Source organism: Mirounga angustirostris, unplaced genomic scaffold, assembly GCF_029215605.1.
Source record: "Mirounga angustirostris isolate CCGP_5_RB_7025 unplaced genomic scaffold, mMirAng1.0.hap1 SCAF_11, whole genome shotgun sequence".
Taxonomy (NCBI): Eukaryota; Metazoa; Chordata; class Mammalia; order Carnivora; family Phocidae; genus Mirounga; species Mirounga angustirostris.
In genome coordinates, this window is record NW_026991719.1 from 31,597,167 (window position 1) to 31,624,622 (window position 27,456).

The following is a 27,456-nucleotide window of genomic DNA, read 5'->3' on the forward strand; positions in this document are numbered from 1 at the left end:
TATCAAGCCTGGAGTTTTATACAAGAAAAATAAGTATTTATCCTTAGTCATGAGATAATGAATAATTGTCATCTTTAGGCTTTTCAGGAATTTCTAAAGTCACTATAGTGAATGTTATTGATTTTAAAATTAGCAAAAAGTTTTAATGTGTTTAAGGCCTGTAGCTAAACAGTGTTTAATAATTATTATTTTTGTTCTCACTAATAAATCATCTTTAATCTTATTCTAACCAATAAACTCATAATCAGTGTATATTTTTAGCACTGTAGGAATTAAATCAGCTACATCATAACAATGCCTTATGTGATAGTCACAGCAATCACAAACATTAAGTGTTACTGTTTCTGTGATAGATAATTTTAAGTGTCAACCTAGCTAGGTTATGGTGCCCAGATAATAGGTGAAACATTATTCTGGATGTTTCTGCGAAGGTGATTTTGGATGAGAATTATATTTAAATCTGTGAACTTTGAATAAAGAAGATGGCCCTCCCTTGTGTGGGTAGGTCTCATCCAATCAATTGAAGGTCTTAACAGAACCAAGACTGACCTCCCCAGAACAAAAAAGAATTCTACCCATAGACCACTTTTGGATTTGCACTGCAATTCTTTCTTGAATCTACAGCCTGCTGACCTAACCTGCAGATTTTGGACTTACCAAGTCAATTGCATGAGCCATTTCCTTAAAATCAATCTCTCGCTGCTTCTGTTTCTCTGTCTGTCTCTTTATATGCACACACATATTCTATTGCTTCTCTTTCTCTGGAGAACCTTGACTAAGACAGTCCCCATTCCATAGATGAGCAGACTGTTTTATTGTTCTTTGTGCCAGCCCAGAGTTGTGGGGCATTCAGGCTTTATAGTCGTGAAGCCCTTTCTCTCCAGAATTATTTTCCCTGTGAGTTCAGTGTGGATTAAAGCATTGGAAAAGCCAGTGAAATATACATGAGCAACCTAGAAGGGGAAGCATTTTTCATTTTAAGAACTGGTTTATTTTGAGATGTCACATTTAAACATCATAAAAGCATTTAAAGCACTGTCATAGAATTGAAGGAGCAGCCAATACAATCATGAGCAGAGGTTTTCGCAGTAACCTAACATCAGTATAAAGTTGGTAACTTATTCTCTGTGCATTAATGGTTTCAAGGTAATTAGTTGGTGTCTGTAAAATAAATAAACACAGAAGGCAATTGAAAATGTGGAGTTAAGATCACCCTCAAGAACTTCTCACAAGTATTTGGAATAAGAATTCACATGGACCTTCTCTGTCTCCCTCTCACTAGCTAATTGTTCTGAATGTCTGGATTGTTCTAAGATCCACTAATTTGATAAGTACTTCTTAATAGCTAAAGTATTAGAATAGAGGGGCATACAATACAATATAATATAATATGGTACGAAGTAGTGCATTTCAGTGCAATAAGATAAAATGCTCCTGGTAGGGGGGGGATAATTTTCCCTCTACCTTTCTAAATTCTTGGCCGAGAGCCCCCTGTAATAATAATAATAAAAAAGATTAGCAGGAAAAAGAAAACAAAAGTTCAGTACATTGTGTTACTGGCTTGGTGCTTTGGTGGCTCATTCAGTTAAGCAACCGAGTCTTGATTTTGGCTCAGGTCATGATTTCAGGGTCCTGAGATTGAGCACTGTGTGGGACTCCAGTGGGTGTGGAGCCTGCTTGGGATTCTCATTCTCCCTCTCCCTCTGCCCTTAGCCGCTCCTCTCTCTCTCTCAAAAAAAAAAAAAAAAAAAAAGTATACCTCTTCTATATATGGGATAGAACCAGGAAAAATGAATAACTCCTTGAAATGGCCCAAACCCTTATCTTAAAATACCATCTCCAGCTAAAGACAAAAAAAGATGTTGGGGGATGGAGAGCCAATAATGCAGTTACCAGGAAAGCACAGTAAACAAGTGTAAGGTTGTTTTGCAGGTTTCTAAAGATTTAGTCTCCCAACTTCCTAGTACAGAGAGGGAGACACCCTTACAAATGCAGATTTCCTTTAGAAATGTAAATGTGTCTTACAAAAGGGTAACTTCTACTCTGTTCTCAGAGCTTCTGTATCTGCAGTTTCTTAAAAATAATCAGCTCAAAATAATCCTTATACCAAAGACAAATTTTGGGGTAGCAAATTCTTATTTATTTGTTATTTTTTTTATTATTATTATGTTAATCACCATATGCAAGCTGGTGCAGCCACTCTGGAAAACAGTATGGAGGTTCCTCAAAAAGTTGAAAATAGAGCTACCATACGATCCAGCAATTGCACTACTGGGTATTTACCCCAAAGATACAAATGTAGGGATCCGAAGGGGTACGTGCACCCTGATGTTTATAGCAGCAATGTCCACAATAGCCAAACTGTGGAAAGAGCCAAGATGTCCATCGACAGATGAATGGATAAAGAAGATGTGGTGTGTATATATATATATATATATACACACACACACACATACACACACATACACAATGGAATATTATGCAGCCATCAAAAGGAATGAGATCTTGGCATTTGCAATGATGTGGATGGAACTGGAGGGTGTTATGCTGAGCGAAATAAGTCAATCAGAGAAAGACATGTATCATATGACCTCACTGATATGAGGAATTCTTAATCTCAGGAAACAAACTGAGGGTTGCTGGAGTGGTGGGGGGTGGGAGGGATGGAGTGGCTGGGTGATAGACACTGGGGAGGGTATGTGCTATTCGGTGGCAAATTCTACTCCACCATGCAATACAATTCCATACAACACAATGTACTGCAATATACAACACTCTCTTTCAGAAGAGAGAGAGAATTCCACTAGTCTGGGACCCTTATTTCAGATGAGGAAACTGAGACCCAAAGAGGTTAATAATTTACCTAAGTAAGTTAGGCAAACATAGCAGTACATGGAATCTTTAAAACATGACATACTGATTTGAATATGCATATGAATAACTGAAATTGGACGACATCTTAAACCATATACTAGCTCAACACTGGAGAATAAAGAACATCAAAGTAGAAGCTGAACAGTTCAGGCTAAACAAATGGAAAACTTGAGTTTGGTGCCAGCACATACCCTGCTACACAGGACTGTTGTGGTGGACCAAGGTTCCAGTGGCAGGATTTGGGAGGATGACTTTAGACATCACCAGCAACAGAAGTGCCTACTTTAAAAAAAAATATCAGGAACCCAGATGTAAACATTACTTTCTCACCATGTAGTTCATTCCCAATCCAGCTTCCTTTAGGCTAAATTGCTAGAATCCTTTTTTACACTTTCAAGAAAAGAAAAATCTCATCAACTATTCCTGATTGTGTCCTTAGACTAGAATCTTTTGGTACTAGAAATGTACCACTGTGAATTATAATATTTAGATAGTTCTATATATAATATGTGAATGTTTTGGCAATTGGGAAAATGATTGGTTATTTCTTTTGAAATATTAATTCTTAGAAGTAAAACATTCTTATTTTAGTAGGGAATATAATGAGTTCCTGGGGCAGTTGGAGGACAGGGAGCTTTTATAGGGCAAGCTCATGGCTATGCAGGATGGCACTTCTCTTTGCACTCACAAATTGTAATGCAATCAGCTTTTCACCTTCCACTTCCGTCTCTTGACAAATGAGTTCATCAAAAAGAGTTTGAAAATGGTATCTATTGATGTTTCTCAAATTTTATGTTAAGTATGATATTCTGAAGCCTACATTAAGAGATGTTTGTTTTTTGTTTTCTGTTTTTCAGATGATAGTGTTAGCAATTTCCAAGTCTGGTATTATCTTGAGATCCATAGCTCTCCGGGACCACCAGTAAACATTATTGAAATGAAATGCCTTGCTCTGGTAAGAACCCATTAAATGTTCATAGACTCTCTTTTTGCAAACAGAGCTTTTGTTGTATGCTTAAATTGCGATCCCTAAAAAAATCCATATTAAATGAGCACATTAGAATAAATTATTCAAATTATACCAGTTTTATTTTAAATCCAGTAATATGGACCTTAAGTGCTTATGGAAAACATCTTTTAGCTCTATGGTATCTTACAGTGGCTTTACTGATTAGAATTCTACATGCATGTTTCAAGAGTTATCAAGAGCAAACTTAACCTTAGCCTATATGCTTGCCCTCACACATATGGTAAAAGCAGGATTATGCTCTTGTCAGGGATCAGGAATATCCTGTCCCCTCAAGGTTTTTCTAGCTGGACTAAGAATCAAATTGACATGAGACAGATTAACAGAAGAAAATCAAATTTAATAGTGTATGTCTGGGGAATGCACATAGACATGGAAATTCCAAAGACAGACAAAATGAGGTCTATATGTCATTCTGAATTAAAGAGAAGGGGAGAGGGGTCTGAGACTTCAAAGGGAAGGAATACAATTTATATAAAGGGGAAAAAGAGTAAATATTTGGTAAGCAAATGTTTGCTAGGCCTCTTGGGAAATAAGGGGATACAGAGAACTTTGATCAAATAGGCCTTTCTAGGTTCCTCCCTGCCTATCACACCCATTTCATACTGTAATGTAGTTTGTGGTGATAGCTCTCTTCCTGGAGCACGTCTTCTGTCTAAATCCTTTTTATGCTGTTGAGGTGAGAGGTAAGAGATTTTCCTGAATCTGCTGGGTTTTGATTGCTTTTTAACTCAAAATAATCTTCATGCCAAAGTGGCCCATTTTGAGGAGGCCTGCCTTTGGTTCCTATAGTCTCTTGACTCTTTCAGTACTGATTCTTCCTGGTTTCTACATCAGGCCTTTCACTTTGAAACACATTTGGAGTAACAGGCATAGATTTGGCATTTTATTTTATTTTACTTTTTTAATATAATTTAATTTTATTATGTTATGTTAGTCGCCATACAGTACATCATTAGTTTTTGATGTAGTGTTCCATGATTCATTATTTGCATATAGCACCCAGTGCTCCATGAGATACATGCCATCCTTAATACCCATCACCGGTCTAACCCATCCCCCAACCCTCCTCCCCTCTAAAACCCTCAGTTGGTTTCTCGGAGTCCATATTCTCTCACAGTTTGTCTTCCCCTCCGATTCCGCCCCCTTCATTTTTCCCTTCCTTCTCCTAATGTCCTCCATGCTATTCCTTATATTCCACAAATAAGTGAAACCACATGATAATTGACTTTCTCTGCTTGACTTGTTTCACTTAGCATAATCTCCAGTCCCATCCATGTTGATGTAAAAGTTGGGTATTCATCCTTTCTGATGGCTGAGTAATATTCCACTGTATATATGGACCACATCTTCTTTATCCATTCATCTGTTGAAGGGCATCTTGGCTCTTTCCACAGTTTGGCTATTGTGGACATTGATGCTATGAACATTGGGGTGCCTGTGGCCCTTCTTTTCACTACATCTATATCTTTAGGGTAAATACCCAGGAGTGCAATTGCTGGGTCATAGGGTAGCTCTATTTTTAACTTTTTGAGGCACCTCCACACTGTTTTCCAATGTGGCTGTATCAACTTGCATTCCCACCAACAGTGTAAGAGGGTTCCCCTTTCCCCACAACCTCTCCAACATTTGTTGTTTCCTGCCTTGTCATTTTTTGCCATTCTAACTGGTATAAGATGGTATCTCAATGTGGTTTTGATTTGAATTTCCCTGATGGTGAATGATGATGAACATTTTTTCATGTGTCTGTTAGCCATTTGTAGGTCTTCTTCAGAGAAGTGTCTGTTCATGTCTTCTGCCCATTTTTGACTTGATTATTTGTTTTTAGGGTGTTGAGTTTGAGAAGTTCTTTATAGATCTTGGACTTTAGCCCTTTATCTGTAGTGTCATTTGCAGATATCTTCTCCCATTCTGTGGGTTGCCTTTTTGTTTTGTTGACTGTTTCCTTTCTGTGCAGAAGCTTTTTATATTGATGAAGTCCCAAAGGTTCATTTTTGCTTTTGTTTGACTTGCCTTTGGAGATGTATCTTGAAAGAAGTTGCTGTGGCCAATGTCGAAGAGGTTACTGCCTATGTTCTCCTCTAGGATTTTGATGGATTCCTGTCTCACATTGAGGTCTTTCATCCATTTTGAGTTTATCTTTGTGTATGGTGTTAGAGAATGGTCAAGTTTCATTCTTCTGTATATAGCTGTCCAATTTTCCCAGCACCATTTATTGAAGAGACTGTCTTTTTTCCATTGCATATTTTTCCCTGCATTGTCGAAGATTATTTGACCGTAGAGTTGAGAGTCCATGTCTGCGCTCTCTGTTCTGTTCCATTGGTCTGTATGTCTGTTTTTGTGCCAGGAACATGCTGTCTTGGTGATCACAGCTTTATAATATAGCTTGAAATCAGGCAATATGATGCCCCCAGCTTTATTTTTCTTTTTCAACATTTCCTTGACAATTCAGGGTCTTTTCTGACTCCATACAAATTTTAGGATTCTTTGTTCCAGCACTTTGAAAGATGTCATTGGAATTTTGATTGGGGTGGCGTTGAAGGTATAGATTACTCTGGGTAGCATAGACATTTTAACAATGTTTATTCTTCTGATCCATGAGCATGGAATGTTTTTCCATCTTTTTTTTTTTTTAAAGATTTTATTTATATATTTGAGACAGAGAGAATGAGATATAGAGAGCATGAGAGGGAGGAGGGTCAGAGGGAGAAGCAGACTCCCTGTCGAGGAGGGAGTCCGATGCAGGACTCGATCCCGGGACTCCAGGATCATGACCTGAGCCGAAGGCAGTCGCTTAACCAACTGAGCCACCCAGGAGCCCCTGTTTTTCCATCTTTTTATGTCTTCTTCAATTTCTTTCAGGAGTGTTCTATACTTCCTAGAGTATACATCCTTTACCTCTTTGGTTAGATTTATTCCGAGGTATCTTATGGTTTTTGGTGCTATTGTGAAAAGAATCGATTCTCTAATTTCTCTTTCTACAGTTGCATTGTTAGTGTATAAGAAAGCAACTGATTTCTGTGCATTGATTTTGTATCCTGCCACATTACTGAATTGCTGGATGAGTTCTAGTAATTTGGGGGTGGAGTCCTTTGGATTTTCCACATAAAGTATCCTGTCATCTGCAAAGAGAGAGAGTTTGACTTCTTCTTTGACAATTTGAATACCTTTTATTTCTTTTTGTTGTCTGATTGCTGTGGCTAGGACTTCTAGTACTATGTTGAACAATAGTGGCGAGAGTGGGCATCCTTGTCTTGTTCCTGATCTTAAGGGAAAAGCTCTCATCTTTTCCTCATTGAAGATGATATTTGCTGTGAGTTTTTCATAGATGGATTTTATGAACTTGAGGAATGTTCCCTCTATCCCTATACTCTGAAGAGTTTTGGGGCACCTGGGTGGCTCAGTCGTTAAGCATCTGCCTTCGGCTCAGGTCATGATCCCAGGGTCCTGGGATCGAGCCCTGCATCGGGCTCCCTGCTCAGCGGGAAGCCTGCTTCTCCCTCTCCCTCTCCCCCTGCTTGTGTTCCCTCTCTCACTGTGTCTCTCTTTGTCAAATAAATAAATAAAAATCTTTAAAAAAACAAATGAAGAGTTTTAATTGGGAAAGGATGCTGTATTTTGTCAAATGCTTTTTCTGCATCAATTGAGAGGACCATATGGTTCTTCTCTCTCCTCTTATTAATGTGTTCTATCACATTGATTGCTTTGTGAATGTTGAACCACCACCCTTGCATCCCAGGGATAAATCCCACTTTGTCGTGGTGGATGATCCTTTTAATGTATTGTTGGATCCTATTAGCTAGGATTTTGTTGAGAATTTTGGAATCCATATTCATCAGGGATATCGGTCTGAAATTCTCCTTTCTGTTGGGGTTTTTGCCTGGTTTGGGGATTAAGGTTATGCTCACCCCATAGAATGAGTCTGGAAGGTTTCCTTCTGTTTCTATTTTTTGAAACAGCTTCAGGAGAATAGGTATTATTTCTTCTTTGAAATCTTCTTTGATCACTGCTTCAGTCTCGTTACTGGTTATTGGCCTATTCAAGTTGTCAATTTCTTCCTGTTTCAGTCTTGGTAGTTTATAGGTTTCCAGGAAGGCATCCACTTCCTCCAGATTGCTCAATTTATTGGCATATAGTTGTTGATAATATTTCTAATAATTGTTTCTATTTCCTTGGTGTTAGTCGTGATCTCTCCTCTTTCATTCATAGTTTTATGAATTTGGATCCTTTCTCTTTTCTTTTGGATAAGTCTGGCCAGTGGTTTATCGACCTTATTCTTTCAAAGAACCAGCTTCTAGTTTCATTGATCTGATCTGTGTTTCTGGTTTCTAATTCACTGATGTCTGCTCTAATCTTAATTATTTCTCTTCTAATGTTTGGCTTAGGTATTGTTTGTTGCTTTTTCTCCATTTCTTTAAGGTGTAAAGTTAGTTGGTGAATTCGGGATTTTTCTGCTTTTTTTTGAGTGAGGCTTGGATGGCTATGTATTTCCCTCTTAGGACCGCCTTTGCAGTATCCCATAGATTTTGGACTGATGTGTTTTCGTTCTCATTGGTTTCTGTGAACTGTTTAAGTTCTTCTTTGATTTCCTGGTTGACCCAAACATTCTTGAGCAGAGTGGTCTTTAGCTTCCAAGTGTTTGAATTTCTTCCAAATTTTTTCTTGTGATTGAGTTCCAGTTTTAAATCATTATGGTCTGAGAATATGCAGGGAATAATCTCATTCTTTTGGTGTTGGTTGGGACCTGATTTGTGACCCAGTATGTGGTCTATTCTGGAGAAAGTTCCGTGTGCGCTCAAGAAGAATGAGTATTCTGTTGTTTTAGGGTGGAATGTTCTGTATAGATCTATGAGGTCCATCTGGTGCAGTGTGTCATTCAAAGCTCTTGTTTCTTTGTTGATTTTCTGCTTAGATGATCTGTCTTTTGCTGAGAGTGGAGTATTGAGGTCTCCTACAATTAACATAATATTATCAATATGACTCTTTAGTTTGGTTAACATGACTGCTCCCATGTTGTGGGCATAGATATTTACAATTGTTAGATCTTCTTGTTCGATAGTCCCTTTAAGAATGATATAGTGTCCTTCTGTGTCTCTACCTACAGTCTTTAGTTTAAAATCTAATTTGTCTGAAAAAAATAAAAAAATAAAAAAATAAAATCTAATTTGTCTGATATAAGAATTGCTACCCCAGCTTTCTTTTGAGGTCCGTTGGCATGGAAGATGGATCGCCGTCCCTTCACTTTCAGTCTGGACGTATGTTTAGGTTCAAAATGAGTCTGTTGTAGACAGCATATGGATGGGTCCTGTCTTTTTATCCAATCTGCAACCCTATGCCATTTTATGGGAGCATTTCGGCCATTCACGTTGAGAGTGATTATTGAAAGATATGAATTTATTGTCATCATGTTGCATGTGTGTGAAGTCCTTGTTCTATAGATTGTCTATGTAAATTTCTTTTCTATATCACTTTTGGGGTCTTTTTTCCTTTTATACAACCCCCCTTAATATTTCTTGCAGGGCTGGCTTAGTGGTCATATATTCTTTCCGTTTCTGCCAGTCTTGGAAGCTCTGCATCTCTCCATCCACTCTAAATGACAGCCTTGCCAGATAAAGTATTTTTGGCTGCATGTTATTCTCATTTAGTATCCTCAATATGTCTTCCCAGGCCTTTCTGGCTTGCCAGGTCTCTGTGGATAGGTCTGACATTATTCTGATGTTCCTCCCTCTGTATGTAAGGAATCTCTTTCCCCTAACTACCCTTAAGATGGTTTCCTTGGTTCTAAGATTTGTGAGTTTTACTATTACATGCTGGGGTGTTGGTCTGTTTTCCTTGATCTTGGGAGGGGTCCTCTCTGCCTCTAGGGCACGAATGTTTATTTCATCCCCCAGATTAGGGAAGTTCTCAGCTATGATTTGCTCAAATATATTTTCTAGTCCTCTCTCTCTCCCTACCCCCTCAGGCATCCCAATAATTCTGACATTGGAACGTTTCATGGTGTCACTTACTTCTCTAATTCTGTTTTCATGGAGTTTGAGCTGTTTCTCTCAGACTTCCTCTTTTTCCTTCTTTTCTATCAATTGGTCTTCTAGATTACTAATTCGTTCTTCTGCCTCATTTACCATAGCTGTTAGAGTATCTAGATTAGATTGGATCTCATTTATAGCATTTTTAAGTTCTGCCAGTTCAGCTTTCAGTTCTGCCCTTAGAGACTCCATGTTGCCATTAATCAATTTCTCCATTCTAGCTATCGTCTTCATAACTGTTACCCTGAAGTCCATTTCCCACATCTTGGTTATATCTGTATCCATTTGTTAATGTGTGGCAGAAGTCACAGTCTCTGAGTGTTTCCTATTTTGGGGGTTCCTCCTTCTAGTCATTCTGCTGAGGGGTGGTTGAGGGAATGTACAGAGTCCAAATTACTGACCACAACCCAAGCAAGATGCACCTGTTTTATAGGGACCTTAGGTTGTTGGCCTCTTGTTCTCCCAGCCTGTCTCCTGGGGGAGGGGCCTGCCACGCTGTTACTCAGGCAACCCTGTTTGTGCAGAGTTGCCCTGCCCACTGTGTGTGTTGGGGGATGGGCTCAGTGAAAACCAGTTTTGGGGCACTTTTGTTCTCTGTCAGCTTTCCCTGGCAGGTCTCTGTGTCTTTTTGGAGAGTCAGAGCAGAAGAGACCATTTCTAAACCTCTGCCTCAGAACAGAGAGATCACAGTCTGTTCTTCAGTGAGCTCTCCAGGCCACACTATCTCTATTTCTGTCTGTGCTGCTAAAAACTGCAGCATCCTGGGTTGTGGTCCCCTCAGCAGCACTCCCAGTCCTCACCTCCGGGTCGGGGCATCTACCCTTTGTGCTTCTAAAACCACCAGCCACCCCCAGTTCACACATGCAGTCTGCCGCTCTGGGTTTCCATCCAGGGGGCTTCCCTAATGTCCTTTCCCCACTGCTACCAGTCTGCGAGTCTGTGCTCCATCCCCAGCGGGGGAGGCTTTCACTCACCAGTGATGCAGTATCCCCACGGCTCCCCCCCATCCGTTTATCTTCCGGTATCTGCCTGTGGAATCACGGCTCCTCGCTTTATACCTCGAAACCAACCGCCTATGATATTCTGTTTGTAGAGATTCAGATATATCTTCTTACATCTCAGGCTGATATCATGGGTGTTCAGAGTGGTCTTGTAGATATCCAGCTCAGTCAGGGGACCAGTTGGAATAGGGTCCCCTACTCCTCTGCCATCTTCTCCTACATCTCCCAGATTTGGCATTTTAAATAATAGTGACTAAGAATAGGATTGTCTTATGTGAATTACTAAAGTGTTACTAAATCCATGTTCATTATTATTATTATTATTTAATAAAGTTAAATATTGAATCTTTGTGTTTTTTTTAAAGATTTTATTTATTTATTTGACAGAGAGAGAGTGTGAGCAGGGGAGAGAGGGGCAGGGAGAGAGTGAGAAGCAGACTCCCTGCTGAACTTGGAGTCCAGTGTGGAACTCGATTCCAGGACTCAGAGATCATGACTTGAGCTGAAGTCAGACACTTAACTAACTGAGCCACCCAGGTGCCCCATATTAGGTCTTGGTTTAAATGAAACATTAGGACAGAATTAATTGCTCTTAACCATATTTTAATTTGATTTAATTTTCTTATTGTTAGTATTCAAATTTTTAAATTGATGATAGAGGTTACTTTCATTTTTAAACATGCAGATAGATTTTTCACAAAATTGATTATTTAGAATCTTGAACTTTTGCTCCAATGAATATAAAATTTTAAAAAGACTAAAATACTTTAAATCTGTAAATCAATTACTTGCCCACTTGATTTCTGGGTAAATCTCCACTGAGACACAGAAAATGGGTGGTTAAACTATTGAGATGCACTCAAGTGTAGCTTTCAAAAGCATTCTCTTTTAAGTGGAAAATGATTTAATATGATGATGGTAGTGTCATTTCACTCAATGAAAATGTCCCATTTCCGTGACCCTGTTATCAGTACAGAATAAAATCTTTCTCATAAGTTATTTTTAAATGATATAACTTTAAAACTATTTGCTCTGGAGAATGATTACTAGATTAGCAGAAATCTCTTTATCAGGATGCAGGAAAAAAAAAAACATTTTAAATGGGTCCAGGAGAAATTGGGACCATGAGGTGGCACCTCATAAAAGACAGACGTTGGCTCCCTTATTATCTGTATATTTAAAATAGGTATAGAGATGAGTAGAGGTCTGCAACTCAAAAAAAAAAGGATGTGATCCTAAGATACTAACAGACAAACAACTGTTCACATCTTCTCATGAAATGGTATCTAATGTGCCCCCCTTTTGGGAAGAGATGTTAACCCTTAAAGCAAAACTGATAGAAACTAAGATCTTTAACTTTCAACTTTAAATAGTAAAGATTGTCACACAGACTGAGAAACATACACCATCAGGGTACTTTATGTGGATAAGTAAGAAGACTGAGCAAAAAGAAAACACAGTCTGTTTCTTTTAATGTACTTCAAATATGTTTTCATTTTTAAAATTAATATTTGCATATACACTTTCAGGAATACATTATTTTCATAAATAATGTATTTTCAAATAATGGCCTTTGTCCATTTTCCATAAAAGACTTGCCCCTCCCTATGTAATAAATTTCATTATTATTGTGTGTTAAATAAAAATACAACCGAGTGGGGCACCTGGTTGGTGCAGTTGGTTAAGCATCCAGCTCTTGGTTTCAGCTCAGGTCATGATCTCAGGGCCCTGGTATAGAGCTCCACATTGGGCTCTGCACTCAGCATGGAGTCTGCTTGAGATTCTCTCCCTCTCCCTCTGCCCCCCTACCCATACTCTCTCTCTCTAAAACAAATAAATACATTCTTTAAAAAAAAAAGTACAGCCAAGTATATTTGAAGATCTAATTGGCTTTATTAAATGATTCATGAATCGGGCAGCATCCCATCCAACCAGTAGAGGGGAGCCTCTAATTTTGTTGTACAAAATTAAAGGTTTTTATAGATGGAGGATAGGGCAAGAAATTTATTAGCAAAGGAAAAGGATTGTTCCAGACAAGGTAACATTTCCTCATGGTAAACAGCAAGGGGTCTTATGCAGATTAGCTCATCTTCCTTTGAGGGATAAAGAGGGTATATGACAGATTCATTGGCACCCATCAGAAAATTCCTGACTGACCAGTTAAGACTACATTCCTGGGGGAGTTGAAACTGCAATTAGATTATGTATTAAGCCTCCACTTTGGGATTTTGTCCTAAGTGATGCCATTTGGGGCCTGTGGTTACTTTTAATTTGGTTCGGTTTGGTTTGGTTTGGTTTTTTTAAGTTTATTTATTTTTAAGTTTTTGGTAATCTCTACACCCAGTGTGGGGCTTGAACCCACAACCCCAAGATCAAGAGTCGCATGATCTTCCAACTGAGCCAGCGAGGCTCCCCGTTTTTGTTTTTGTTTTTTTTTTAACACTTGTGTAATTCTCATGCAGTTTGTGTTGATTTCCTGTCAGTTTTTACTTTAAACCTTTCCTGGTTTTGGTACCACAATGTGATACCTATAACTCATCTTGTTTACATAACTTCTTCTGATTATTACCAATTTCACTATTGCTCTCATTTTTCATTATGAATAGTTAACAGAGTTAATTCATAAAGATATTTAATAATTTACATCCAAGGTCTGCATAGATGAAAATGCAATTCCTGAGCCTCCATTCCATTTAGTAGTTTTACATTGTAATGCAGGAGCAGAACTTAGCACCATGAATTGCCAGATTGCTCTGTTTCTCACTGCAGGTAGGTGTGCTATACTAAGGATTACTTTCAACTGAGGTTGGTAGCAAAGGGGAGTCTTTTTTGACTACCTCAATCCTTTTAGGCTACTAATGACAGTGATGTTGTCGCCACGTTATTATGTTTTCCTACCTCTCTAATAGTAATTGCCTAAGGTAAAAACACATGCACTCTTTAACTCTCAGACATGATGGTTTAGTTGGTGGAGATAGTAGGGGTTCTTTGAAATAATCCCATCACATAAATCTTTGTGTACTTCTTGAAGAAGTTTTCTAAATGCTTTCAAAAGTATGCTAAAATTGTTGTCCTTACCTATATACTGTTAGCTAATATTTTTTATTGCATTTCCTGTTTTGCCAAACTTTTTTTTTTTTATTCTTTTGTTAATCCCCATACATTACATCATTAGTTTTAGATGAAGTGTTCCATGATTCATTGTTTGTGCACAACACCCAGTGCTCCATGCAGAATGTGCCCTCCTCAATACCCACCACCAGGCTAACCCATCCGCCCAACCCCCTCCCCTCTAGAACCCTCAGTTTGTTTTTCAGAGTCTATCGTCTCTCATGGTTCGTCTACCCCTCCGATTTCCCCTGCTTCATTCTTCCCCTCCCGCTACCTTCTTCTTCTTCTTCTTCTTTTTTTTTTTTAACATATATTGCATTATTTGTTTCAGAGGTACATATCTGAGATTCAACAGTCTTGCACAATTCACAGCGCTTACCAGAGCACACACCCTCCCCAGTGTCCATCACCCAGTCACCCCATCCCTCCCACCCCACCCCCCACTCCAACAACACTCAGTTTGTTTCCTGCGATTAAGAATTCCTCATATCAGTGAGATCATATGATACATGTCTTTCTCTGTTTGACTTATTTCACTCAACATAATACCCTCCAGTTCCATCCACGTCGTTGCAAATGGCAAGATCTCATTCCTTTTGATGGCTGCATAATATTCCATTCTATATATATACCACATCTTCTTTAGCCATTCATCTGTCGATGGACATCTTGGCTCTTTCCACAGTTTGGCTATTGTGGACATTGCTGCTATAAACATCGGGGTGCACGTAGCCCTTCGGATCCCTACTTTTGTATCTTTGGGGTAAATACCCAGTAGTGCAATTGCTGGATCATAGGGTAGCTCTATTTTCAACTTTTTGAGGAACCTCCATACTGCTTTCAGAGTGGCTGAACCAGCTTGCATTCCCACCAAAAGTGTAGGAGAGTTCCCCTTTCTCTGCATCCCTGCCAACATCTGTCGTTTCCTGACTTGTTAATTTTAGCCATTCTGACTGGTGTGAGGTGGTATCTCATTGAGGTTTTGATTTGGATTTCCCTGATGCTGAGCGATGTTGAGCACTTTTTCATGTGTCTGTTGGCCATTTGGATGTCTTCTTTGGAAAAATGTCTGTTCATGTCTTCTGCCCATTTCTTCATTGGATTCTTTGTTCTTTAGGTGTTGAGTTTGATGAGTTCTTTATAGATTTTGGATACTAGCCCTTTATCTGATATGTCATTTGCAAATATCTTCTCCCATTCTGTTGGTTGTCTTTTGGTTTTGTTGATTGTTTCCTTTGCTTTGCAAAAGCTTTTTATCTTGATGAAGTCCCAATAGTTCATTTTTGCCCTTGCTTCCCTTGCCTTTGGCGATGTTTCTAGGAAGAAGTTGCTTCGGCTGAGGTCAAAGAGGTTGCTGCCTGTGTTCTCCTTTAGGATTTGGATGGACTCCTGTCTCACATTGAGGTCTTTCAACCATTTGGAGTCTATTTTTGTGTGTGGTGTAAGGAAATGGTCCAGTTTCATTCTTCTGCATGTGGCTATCCAATTTTCCCAACACCATTTGTTGAAGAGACTGTCTTTGTTCCATTGGACATTCTTTCCTGCTTTGTCGAAGATTAGTTGACCATAGAGTTGAGGGTCCATTTCTGGGCTCTCTCTTCTGTTCCATTGATCTATGTGTCTGTTTTTGTGCCAGTACCATGCTGTCTTGATGATGACAGCTTTGTAATAGAGCTTGAAGTCCAGAATTGTGATGCCGCCGGCTATGCTTTTCTTTTTCAATATTCCTCTGGCTATGTGGGGTCTTTTCTGGTTCCATACAAATTTTAGGATTATTTGTTCCATTTCTTTGAAAAAAGTGGATGGTATTTTGATGGGGATTGCATTGAATGTGTAGATTGCTCTAGGTAGCATTGACATCTTCACAATATTTGTTCTTCCAATCCATGAGCATGGAACGTTTTTCCATTTCTTTGTGTCTTCCTCAATTTCTTTCATGAGTATTTTATAGTTTTCTGAGTACAGATCCTTTGTCTCTTTGGTTAGATTTATTCCTAGGTATCTTATGGTTTTGGGTGGAATTGTAAATGGGATCGACTACTTAATTTCTCTTTCTTCTGTCTTGTTGTTGGTGTATAGGAATGCCACTGACTTCTGTGCATTGATTTTATATCCTGCCACTTTACTGAATTCCTGTATGAGTTCTAGCAGTTTTGGAGTGGAGTCTTTTGGGTTTTCCACATAAAGTATCATATCATCTGCAAAGAGTGAGAGTTTGACTTCTTCTTTGCCAATTTGGATGCCTTTTATTTCTTTTTGTTGTCTGATTGCTGTGGCTAGGACTTCCAATACTATGTTGAATAGCAGTGGTGATAGTGGACATCCCTGCCGCGTTCCTGACCTTAGGGGGAAAGCTCTCAGTTTTTCCCCATTGAGAATAATATTTGCTGTAGGTTTTTCATAGATGGCTTTTATGATATTGAGGTATGTACCCTCTATCCCTATACTCTGAAGAGTTTTGATCAAGAAAGGATGCTGTACTTTGTCAAAAGCTTTTTCTGCATCTATTGAGAGGATCATATGATTCTTGTTCTTTCTTTTGTTAATGTATTGTATCACATTGATTGATTTGCAGATGTTGAACCAACCTTGCAGCCCAGGGATAAATCCCACTTGGTCATGGTGAATAATCCTTTTAATGTACTGTTGGATCCTATTGGCTAGTATTTTGGTGAGAATTTTTGCATCCATGTTCATCAGGGATATTGGTCTGTAATTCTCCTTTTTGATGGGGTCTTTGTCTGGTTTTGGGATCAAGGTAATGCTGGCCTCATAAAATGAGTTTGGAAGTTTTCCTTCCGTTTCTATTTTTTGGAACAGTTTCAGAAGAATAGGTATTAATTCTTCTTGAAATGTTTGGTAGAATTCCCCTGGGAAGCCATCTGGCCCTGGGCTTTTGTTTTTTGGGAGATTTTTGATGACTGCTTCAATTTCCTTTGTGTTTATAGGTCTGTTCAGGTTTTCTATTTCATCCTGGTTCAGTTTTGGTAGTTGATACATCTCTAGGAATGCATCCATCTCTTCCAGGTTATCTAATTTGCTGCCATAGAGTTGCTTATAATATGTTCTTATAATTGTTTGTATTTCTTTGGTGTTGGTTGTGATCTCTCCTCTTTCATTCATGATTTTGTTGATTTGGGTCATTTCTCTTCTCTTTTTGATAAGTCTGGCCAGGGGTTTATCAATCTTGTTAATTCTTTCAAAGAACCAGCTCCTAGTTTCGTTGATCTGTTCTACTGTTCTTTTAGTTTCTATTTCATTGATTTCTGCTCTGATCTTTATGATTTCTCTTCTCCTGCTGGGTTTAGGCTTTATTTGCTGTTCTTTCTCCAGCTCCTTTAGGTGTAGGGTTAGGTTGTGTACTTGAGACCTTTCTTGTTTCTTGAGAAAGGCTTGTATTACTATATACTTTCCTCTTAGGACTGCCTATGCTGCATCCCAAAGATTTTGAATAGTTGTGTTTTCATTTTCATTGGTTTCCATGTATTTTTTTAATTCTTCTTTAATTTCCTGGTTGACCCATTCATTCTTCAGTAGGATGCTCTTTAGCCTCCATGTATTTGAGTTCTTTCCGACTTTCCTCTTGTGATTGAGTTCTAGTTTCAAAGCATTGTGGTCTGAAAATAGGCAGGGAATGATCCCAATCTTTTGGTACCAGTTGAGACCTGATTTATGACCTAGGATGTGATCTACTCTGGAGAATGTTCCATGGGCACTCGAGAAGAATGTGTATTCCGTTGCTTTGGGGTGGAATGTTCTGAATATGTCTGTGAAGTCCATTTGATCCAGTGTGTCATTTAAAGTCTTTATTTCCTTGTTGATCTTTTGCTTAGACGATCTGTCACCAAACTTTTGAGATATATTTTATTTAAACCTTAGATCATCAGATGTAGCAATGGAGCTTTCAAGATACTAAGCCATCTCTGATTTTCCATCTGTATCTCAGCTTTTGTTACATTCAACCCAGTTTTCACATCTTCCTTAGAGATGGTCAGAATCTCTGTAAAATAGGGCTCATGTAAGAAATGTTTATACCCTCAAGGCACATAAATTTGGTTACTTCCTAGAGTGAGTTCCAAAAATCAGATTATATTCACAGTAAACAATAATTGGTTGATAGCAGTCCATTATCTCTTGGTGTAAATTATTTAGTATTCTCTTGGAAATTTTAACATGTGATATCTGCTATTCCATTTTGTTTGGCCTGAAAAATATCTTGTACGTCATATAGTTTGGCTGTGTGAGAATGATGAGAGCAATTCACTATCTTCCTATTGACAATAATATCAACACAGTAATGAGTTATAAATGTGTTCTGAAAACAAAATAAGTGTGTGAACAAAACCTATGCTTTAAGCTTTAGATCAATCATAGCCTCCATAATATTTGTTCTTTTGTCAGTGACAATTGACTAATTTTTTCATTTTATAATCAACCTTTAATAAAATTCACTGTATTGTTAATGGTGAGACCTAGAAGTCTCTCTTCATGTTAGTAAGAGAAGAATGTCGGGGAGGAAAACATTTATTATACCTTTGAAGGATTTTGGCTGGTCTAAGAATGAAATTGACATGAGACAAATTAACAGGAGAAAATCAAACAGATGTTTAATAACATGTATGCCTCCTTCTTATATACATGGGAGAGACACAAGAAACTGAATAACTCCCCAAAATGGCAGAAGCCTTCACCTTAAATAGTTATACTTAAATACTATCACTTAAATACTAAATACTATCTTCAACTAAAGACAAAGCAAAATGTTGGGGGTGGGGAGTCAGTTTTATGGGAGGTGACCAGGAAAAGCATAGTGAACAAGGGTAGTATTGCTCTGCAGATTTAAGTTTTGCCTTTTCTTATTGATAAGAGTCTCTAGGGACTTAGAGTCACCCCCTCCATCCCCCCCACCAACCCTTCCTGGTACAGTGTGGGAGACACACCTACAAAAGCAGATTTCCCTTATAAATGTAAATGTCTCTTTAAAAAGGATTAACTCCTACTTAGTTTTCTGAGGAGCTTCTTGTGTGTTTGTTGTTTCCTAAAAATAACCAGTTTAAAATAGTCAATATACCAAAGAGGCATATCTTAGGATGGCGAGATTGTCTCCCCTTCAGGAGCATAGTTAAAAACACTAATAATCCCCTCGGTGTCAAACATAAAAAAGTTGATACAAAACAACATATGTGAGTTGCCAACCATTTTCAATAAGTTTTTAGTTTAAAATTTTAGCCTCCGTAATAAAAATATATATATTTTGATTTACTCATTTTGCTGTTTTTCTTCTTTTCTTTGTATTTTTATATTCTTTATTTTTTCTGGGTGAGAGATCATATATCTTGTACATGATATTGAAATTTTTCTTCCTCATGAGATGTTGATTTTAAAAAATTAATATTCTGCTTTGAATTTATCTTGAGAAAATAAAATACAGACTATATGTGTACATGTACATGTGTGTATATACGTATGTATAGTCATGAGCATGCTATGAAGGCACACACACGAGCTGTGTCTTTCCACAGTGTCAGCTTTAATCAATCACAGAGCAAAGCTAATCATAATTATAAAGCAGGTTCAGGATTCCAAACTCAATGACATTTCACCATGTGATTAAACTTGGCTTCTTACATGGCACACAGAGCAGAACATAAGACAAGCCACACAACAAATGAGATAACAGAAGGGTATAGGAAGTTAACGAAACAAACGTGAAGTCAGTCTGTGGGTGCGCAGTTGGACGTGAGGCCTGGGTCCCATCCGAGTCGGCTGTGGGCACTTACCGCTTATTATGTTCAAGCAGTGAAGGCTCTCAGTTCTGTTCAGAGATCCATCGGGCAGAACCTTCAACAGCAGCTGCCTTTTTCAAGTGGTCAGACATAGAGAGGTCATGTCTGAAGAGTCCAAGAGTTTGCTGCCAAAATCCTCCCCTTTTTAAAGGGACGGAGTCGGTTTTGGGTCTCTGCAGACCTGCTCTGGTTCTGCTCGTTATCAGTTCTGGGGTGTCAGCTGACATTGGCCCCCGCAATATCTCCTAGCTGCAGTACCTTAACTGCTTGCATCACTGCTTGATACAGGCTCCTGCTTGACGTGACAGACTCCATTTTGCTCTCTACATATATACATATGCATGTGTGTATACAGAAAGCGGAGGGAGAGAGACCCTATCTTAAACAGTTAAGCAGGAGGCTACTTCCTAGGGATCATTCCGTGCAATATATATATATTTCTATTTGTCACTGCGTTTAATAGCTGCCGCACCCCCACCCCTACCCCCAAGGTTATAGTAAATGTCTGAAAACATGTGAACAAACCTACAGACTCTACAGGAGTTTCTGACTCCTTCACAGCTCCTCAGTGTCTGGGAAGCACATCCTCACTCCCACATCATCCCCCAGCCTGGTATTGGCAGCCCACCTTGATTGCATGTCTGCATTCTGTATGTCTCAGGTTGGATATAGAGGTGTGAAGCATCATTTCCTTACGTATACGGGCATATTGGCTGCCGTAGCAGAGGAATGACAAGGGTGTTTCTAGTTTTCAGCTATCTGCCTGTTTCCTCTGAGTTCTGAACTGCTGGTACTGACTTTTTAGTTTAGGAAAATTACTGAGACAAACTTTAGTTATCACTTCCTCTGAATTACATGGTACATTTTAAAATACTCTTTGGTACAGTTTGTTTACTGACTTGGTGATGTTTTTAAATGGAATAAAATTAAAATTGAAAATTCCCTCAATAATATGCCTAACTTAATATTGTGTGTTTTGGACCTCAGAAATAACCCCTTTAATTTTTTTAATTAAGTAGGCTCCACACCCAACATGGGGCTTGAACTCATGACCGAGATCAAGAATTGCATGCTCTACTGATTGAACCAGCCAGGCACCCCAGAAATAATCCCTTTAAGATGAACTCATGGGGGTGCCTGGGTGGCTCAGTTGGTTGAGCATCTGCCTTCGGTTCATCCCGGGATCCTGGGATGGAGCCCAATGTCAGCAGGGAGCCTGCTTCTCCCTCTGCCCCCCTTGCTTGTGCTCTCTCTCGCTATCTCCCTCTCTCTGTCAAATAAATAAATAAAATCTTTAAATAAAAAAAATAATGAAATACAATAAAATGAACTCATGATTATCTTCTGGGAGAGGATATGGTGGGAAATAATTCTTGCTAGTGCATATTGAATTGTCATTGAGTCCATTAAGCTTTTACGGGCAAAAAAACATAACCTTGATTTACTCTGACCCAGTTAGAATAGGAAGTGATGAGGCTTTCAGTGCAAATACTCAGTGATTTAAATTTTCCCTGTTCAGGGGCGCCTGGATGGCTCAGTCGTTAAGCGTCTGCCTTCAGCTCAGGTCATGATCCCAGGGCCCTGGGATCGAGCCCCACATCGGGCTCCCTGCTTGGCGGGAAGCCTGCTCCTCCCTCTCCCACTCCCCCTGCTTGTGTTCCCTCTCTCGCTGTGTCTCTCTCTGTCAAATAAATAAAATCTTAAATAAATAAATAAATAAATAAATAAATAAATAAATAAATAAATAAATTTTCCCTGTTCAGAGAAGGTGTGAACGGCAACCAAATGATAAATTTAACCCACTGTCTTTCTCAGAGCTGTCCTTTCCAATAACTTTCATGAAAGAGGTAACCTAGGTTAATTTGACATTTTTAAACTCCTTCTAAGATTTTACCAATGGTTGCTGTATTATTTAGTTCAAAGTATCCAGAATATCAGACACATTAACCATTAGGTTTATATACAAACACTAACATCTCTTATAAATTGCACATTTATTCTTTAACAAGTATTTATTGTCTCTCGTATCCGTTGCACTATTCTAGATGCTGAGGAACAGTGATGAATATTACAAACAGACCCCTATTTACATGGAGCTAACATTCTAGTGGAGTCAGACAGAAAACAAAAATAACATTGAAATAAGATATTTCATGGGAAGTTTTTCTGTTGTCTTACACTTTCAAGTAAAGACGCGGACCTGGGAACCATTAATAATTCTGTCTCCATGTTATAAAAGGTGCTGCTATGCCATTTATTAAGGACTCTCTAAATGTTTTAGTTATGGTGTTTTTAGCTGACATGACCAAGTCCAAAATTTCAGTGGCCTAACACAATAAAAGTTCTTAATAATTGCAACACTCTGTGCACTTGTTCCCAGTTGGTGGCTGGTGTCTGCCATGGTGTGATCCAGCCTCCTCCCATATTGTGGCTCCATCGACATTTAGGAACTCAGCAGTTCCTGCATATAGATGGAGAAAGAAAAAGGAAACAGAAAAGAATTTCCACTGGTTTCTTAACCATGCCATCACAGACATGGCACACATCACTTCCACCCACATACTATTAGAGAGAACTAGTCATATGGCTATGCCTGGGTGCAAGAGAGTTTGGGAAATGTTACCTCTGGTTGGACAGCTCCTGCCCAATGATGTCTTCATCTTATAAAGAGGAGCACAGAATTTTGCTGGAGGAATGTTACTTCTGACATGTCAAGAAAGATGAGAAATCTTTAGCCTATCACCCATGTCCAGCCTCTCTCTGTGTTGGCCAGAACACAAAGACAGGGGGAGTGGCTTCTTTAAAGAGTGAAAACTGAGAACTTAATGCCCATTGGATTTTGCTGAGTTCTTGCTAAAAGACTGGACCATGGATGGAGGGGAAATGCCTAGAGTGACTGCAGCTGCACTTCCATTGGCACATGACAAGACCTTGTAGATCAAAGTAGATTCTACTCAGTGCCAGGAGACTGGGCTGGGGTTTTTTAAAAGGGTCTGCTCAACATACATTCTGCTAAAGTGAGAAGAACCCAGGAGAAAAAGTCTACATGGGTAATGCTAGAAAGAGGAAAAGAGAAGGACCTAGAAAGTCAACTGGAAAAGATCAACCAGTATCAATTAAGTAAATGGCCTTTGTTCTTTTACCTTTCATCCCATCTTCATCCTGTAACCTGAAGGAGCTGTATTAACATAGTGATTACAGGAGAGGCAGTTAGAGCAGGGGCTTGCAAAGAGCAGGTCACGTCCACCTTCTTCCTCACGAACAGTCCGAAAAATTACTACATGTCTTGGGGGTAGAGAGGGGGTGGCAGGAGGAAAGGTCAGGAAAAACATTCATTGGATATGAAATGAAAGTGTTGATTGATTTTGTACCTCTTTAAAGATCTGACAACGAGACAGCTCTGGCATTGGGAACTATCCTGAGAAAACAGCGAGGTGGAGAAAGGGAGATCCTGCCAGGTTTGGAGATCAGTAGTGGAAGAGAAACCGTTTTCAGATGATACGCTACCAAGTTTAGTCCGTTCGGTTTATCTGTCACCATGACAATAAATGCCTAAGCTAAATTTAGTGGTAATTGTACCAACAAAAATAGTTCAGTGTTATGTCTACTGTGACATGAAGACTGGGGAAATGCACCCAGGTAGAGCAAATGACAAATGTCCCAGCCCTCAGAACAAAATGAGCTTCGTGGGGTGGGAGGTAGTAGGTAGGAGCCCAAGTGTTCCAGGAACAGAAAAGATGCTTCTGAGGCTGGAGCTTGGACAGAAATGGCAGTGGGTGGGGGGTAGTAGTGGGGGTACTTTCAGTCCGAGGTGCCAGCAGGGCCATGGCTTGCAGGACCTCAGAGGGCAAGATAAGAGATTTTATTCCATGTGCAATTAGAGGCCACTAGAGAGTGGAAAGAGGGGAATGACCTGACCTGTTTCTAAATGTCTCAAAATATTTCTTCTTTTTTAAGAAAATAATAAAAATATAAATTATATTTAGATGCTGAAAATATTTTTTAAAGATTCATTTATTTATGAGAGAGAGAGAGCGTGCGCACACGAGCTGGGGGGGAGGGGTAGAGGGAGAGGGACAAGCAGACTCCCTGCTGAGCACGGAGCCCCATGAGGGGCCTGACCCCAGGACCCCCAGGATCATGACCTGAGCTGAAGTCAGATGCTTAACCGACTGAGCCACCCAGGTACCCCTGAAAATATTTTATATTTGTTTTAAAATGAATGTGGGGGGATGCCTGGGTGGCTCAGTCAGTTAAGCATCTGACTCTTGATTTCAGCTCAGGTCATGATCTCAGGGTCATGAGATCAAGCCCCGAGTCGGGATCTGCACTGGGAGTGGAGCCTGCTTAAGATTCTCTCTCTGCCCCTCCCAATCTCCCCCTCTCTCTCCCTTTCTAATAAATAAATAAATAGATAAATAAATAAATAAATAAATAAATAAATAAATAAATAAATAAATAAATAGAATTTTTTAGAATTAAAATGAATATAGGTATTCAAACTTTCTCTGAAAAAGTTTAAAATTTGCAAAATTCAGTACATCTGTTTGTGCATATTTTAAACATATTCCAATCTTAGCTGAGTGTTTGAATTTTTTCAGTCCTAAATTTCAACATCTTATGAACGTCTTCATGCTTTAAAATCTTTACTTATATTCCACAGGATTAAATATACATAATTTATTCCTTTCACAAAAGGATTATGAAAAATGGAAGCAATTTCTTTAAGCAGTCATTGTGTTAGCTAAAATATTCCTTAAGTACACAATCCAGGCAACATACTGAACACCTTATAAAGGAATGCTGTCTATCATTTCACCCAAAAGAGCCCATGTAAAGACAAAAGACAAAAAAAAAAAAAAATAGTTACTATTTCACTTGAATTTCCAAAAACAAAATCAGTCCAAATTGATATGCATTTAGTTCTAAAAAACCTTATAAAACCACTCATCAAAGTGGAAGAATATGCCATTGGCAAGACATACACTAGCCAAATATTTCACACTTTTTATATAGAGAGGGAGTCACAGAAATTCACCTGGCTTTATACTTCCTATTGAGTGAGAGTTATTTGTCATAAAATGGAATGGGGTGGCAGGATGCCTTAGACAATAAGACTATTAACCATTTTTGCAGACGACTCCTTTATATATTCTGTTTCGTATGTTGAAAATAGTTATGTATTTATTTTTGGATTATATAGCTAACACAAAGGAGGTATTTCAAGAATAAACTTACAAATTTGGATCATCTCATCAAATGAAGAACGACAAAAATCTCTTATTGAGTGCATGAAACATTTAAAGAAATATTTAGTTTTTATGGCTTTAAGAAATGTAGTTAGAAAATTAATCTTGTCTAAATTAATTTTGACAGTATTTTGGCAGATGTATATTTAAAAGAGATTATTCATACAATACTATATTTTAAAAGTGTAATTTAGGGGTTTTTATCTATTGAAACTTGAAAGAAAATATTCAAATTATAATGAAAGTTAGAAATTATTTTTTATAATATTGTTGTTAAATTTGACATGCATTTTACCAGACTAGAAATACAGCACTCTTAATTAATTGGAAACTTAAATCTTTTTACTATAATGAAACATTCATTTCTATTGAGTCTATTGCTGGTTTTGAGGCCCCAGAGAATTCCATTGCCGGCTTTCCCTAGAGACCACAGTCCTGCTTTAGTGCAGGTGGTTCGGAGCAATTAACAATTGCTCTCTGGAAGGTTGCTTGATTTGGAGGGGGTGTCCAGACCTAATGGATAAGAGTGAAGTGATCAAGTAGTGATATTTGCCATGGATGTGTCAAAGAGAGGCTGTTACGCAAGTGCCCCAGAGCTGCCATCCTCATTTTCTTTCTTTTTTTTTTTTTTAAAGATTTTATTTATTTATTTGACAGAGAGAGAGACAGCGAGAGAGGGAACACAAGCAGGGGGAGTGGGAGAGGGAGAAGCAGGCTTCCCGCTGAGCAGGGAGCCCGATGTGGGGCTCGATCCCAGGACCCTGGGATCACCACCTGAGCTGAAGGCAGAGGCTTAACCACTGAGCCACCCAGGCGCCCCGCCATCCTCATTTTCATCTCTTAAGATTCGGCCAACCATAGAATGTCCTCACACATTTGTAACACTGGGACATGCTTTTGTTATGTGGCTTGTAGTTTGCAGCGATCACAGTAGATTGAAAGTGGTTTTGTTTTACTTTGTGTTCAAAGTCTATATGTGATGAGACATAAAGCAATTCAATATTCCAGTACTTCATTCCTCTTTAGGCCAGAGTTTTTCAATGTATAGATCTCAAAAAAAGGTGAGTGGGTCAAAACGAGCATTCTTTTTTTTTTTTTTTAAGAAATAGAATAGAATATAAGAGAATAGCAAGTATCAGAGAACGTCACATGTGGGAAGAGTAGGGATTGTTATGTGAATCTTTTTTTCCAGCGGTATGTGTATATGGGCCACATTGTGATGTACAGTGAATTACTCTAGGGATGCCTGGGTGGCTCAGTCAGTTAGGCGTCTGACTTTGGCTCAGGTCATGATCTCAGGCTCCTGGGATCAAGCCTGGCATCAGGCTCTCTGCTCAGCAGGGAGCCTGCTTCCCTCTCTTTTTGCCTGCCTCTCTGCCTACTTGTGATCTCTCTCTGTGTCAAATAAATAAATAAAATCTTTAAAAAAATTAAAATAAAATGAATTACTCTAGGTTATGATGAAATCATTTTGAAAATCACTGGTTTAGATCCTACTATTTTTACTTCTGTGAAGAATAAGCTACAGCATTGTTTTAAACTGACACTGACCTTCTCTGAGAAATATCTGTGTTTGGCCCAAAGACATCTCCTTTCAGTTTTCTGTCTAAAGACCCGGGCAAAGTTTCTAGTCCAATATATGGTTGTTGGTATATGTTATCCTGGCATATGGTTTAGTTGTTGATTTGTTTGACCCTTAGAAACTTCCTAGGAGGCTAAATTCTATAACAGTCTCATGAAATACTTCAGATTGCCTAGGAAATGATAAACTGTGTCAAATGTCATTATTGGTTTTTTGCATTTTATATTTTTATTTTTCCTTCTTTATAATCATGAGCATTAGTTATTTTACTATAGCAATTTAAATGCCCATATATTTTAGGAATCCATGATTCTAATATCTCCTGAAACTATCGTAGATAGTCATTTTCCAATGCATTTATAATTAAATCTGATTTGTAATAAATGATATCCTGATTTAATTATAAATTTGTATATATTCTTGTTTTTCATCTCTCTTTACCAGATGTTGTTCACCACACTCAATGCTATTTCCATTCCCCTAAACACACTCATTTATTTATATATCGGTAATCAAGCAAATGTTCATTCCTTGGGTGAAGCTGTAATGTCTGTCTTAAAGATATGTTTTGTGAATAACTCTCTCCCCATCACCACCTGTCCCTACCAGCTTGGTTGTTTTTGTCATTCCTGTAATGTGTTAAGTTTCAAAATACTTCCAAGTCCTGAAGTATGTCCATTACCAAATTTTGAATTATGACTGAAATGCCCAACATTTTCCATTTCATTATGTTAAGGCATTATAGACAACTCAAATTTGTTCAAGATTGAGATATGTCCTGTCTATTAATCACCTTTTAA

At 38.5% G+C, this 27,456-nt stretch overlaps 1 protein-coding gene across 1 annotated transcript in view; it reads left to right on the forward strand.

The window, feature by feature from the left end:
* Window positions 1–27,456, forward strand: part of CFAP47 (cilia and flagella associated protein 47) — a 495,620-nt gene that overhangs the window by 347,876 nt on the left and 120,288 nt on the right. Inside the window, exon 52 of the mRNA XM_045873173.1 lies at window positions 3,732–3,829. Coding sequence (XP_045729129.1) covers window positions 3,732–3,829 — 98 coding nt within the window. The remainder of the gene's footprint in view (window positions 1–3,731; window positions 3,830–27,456) is intronic.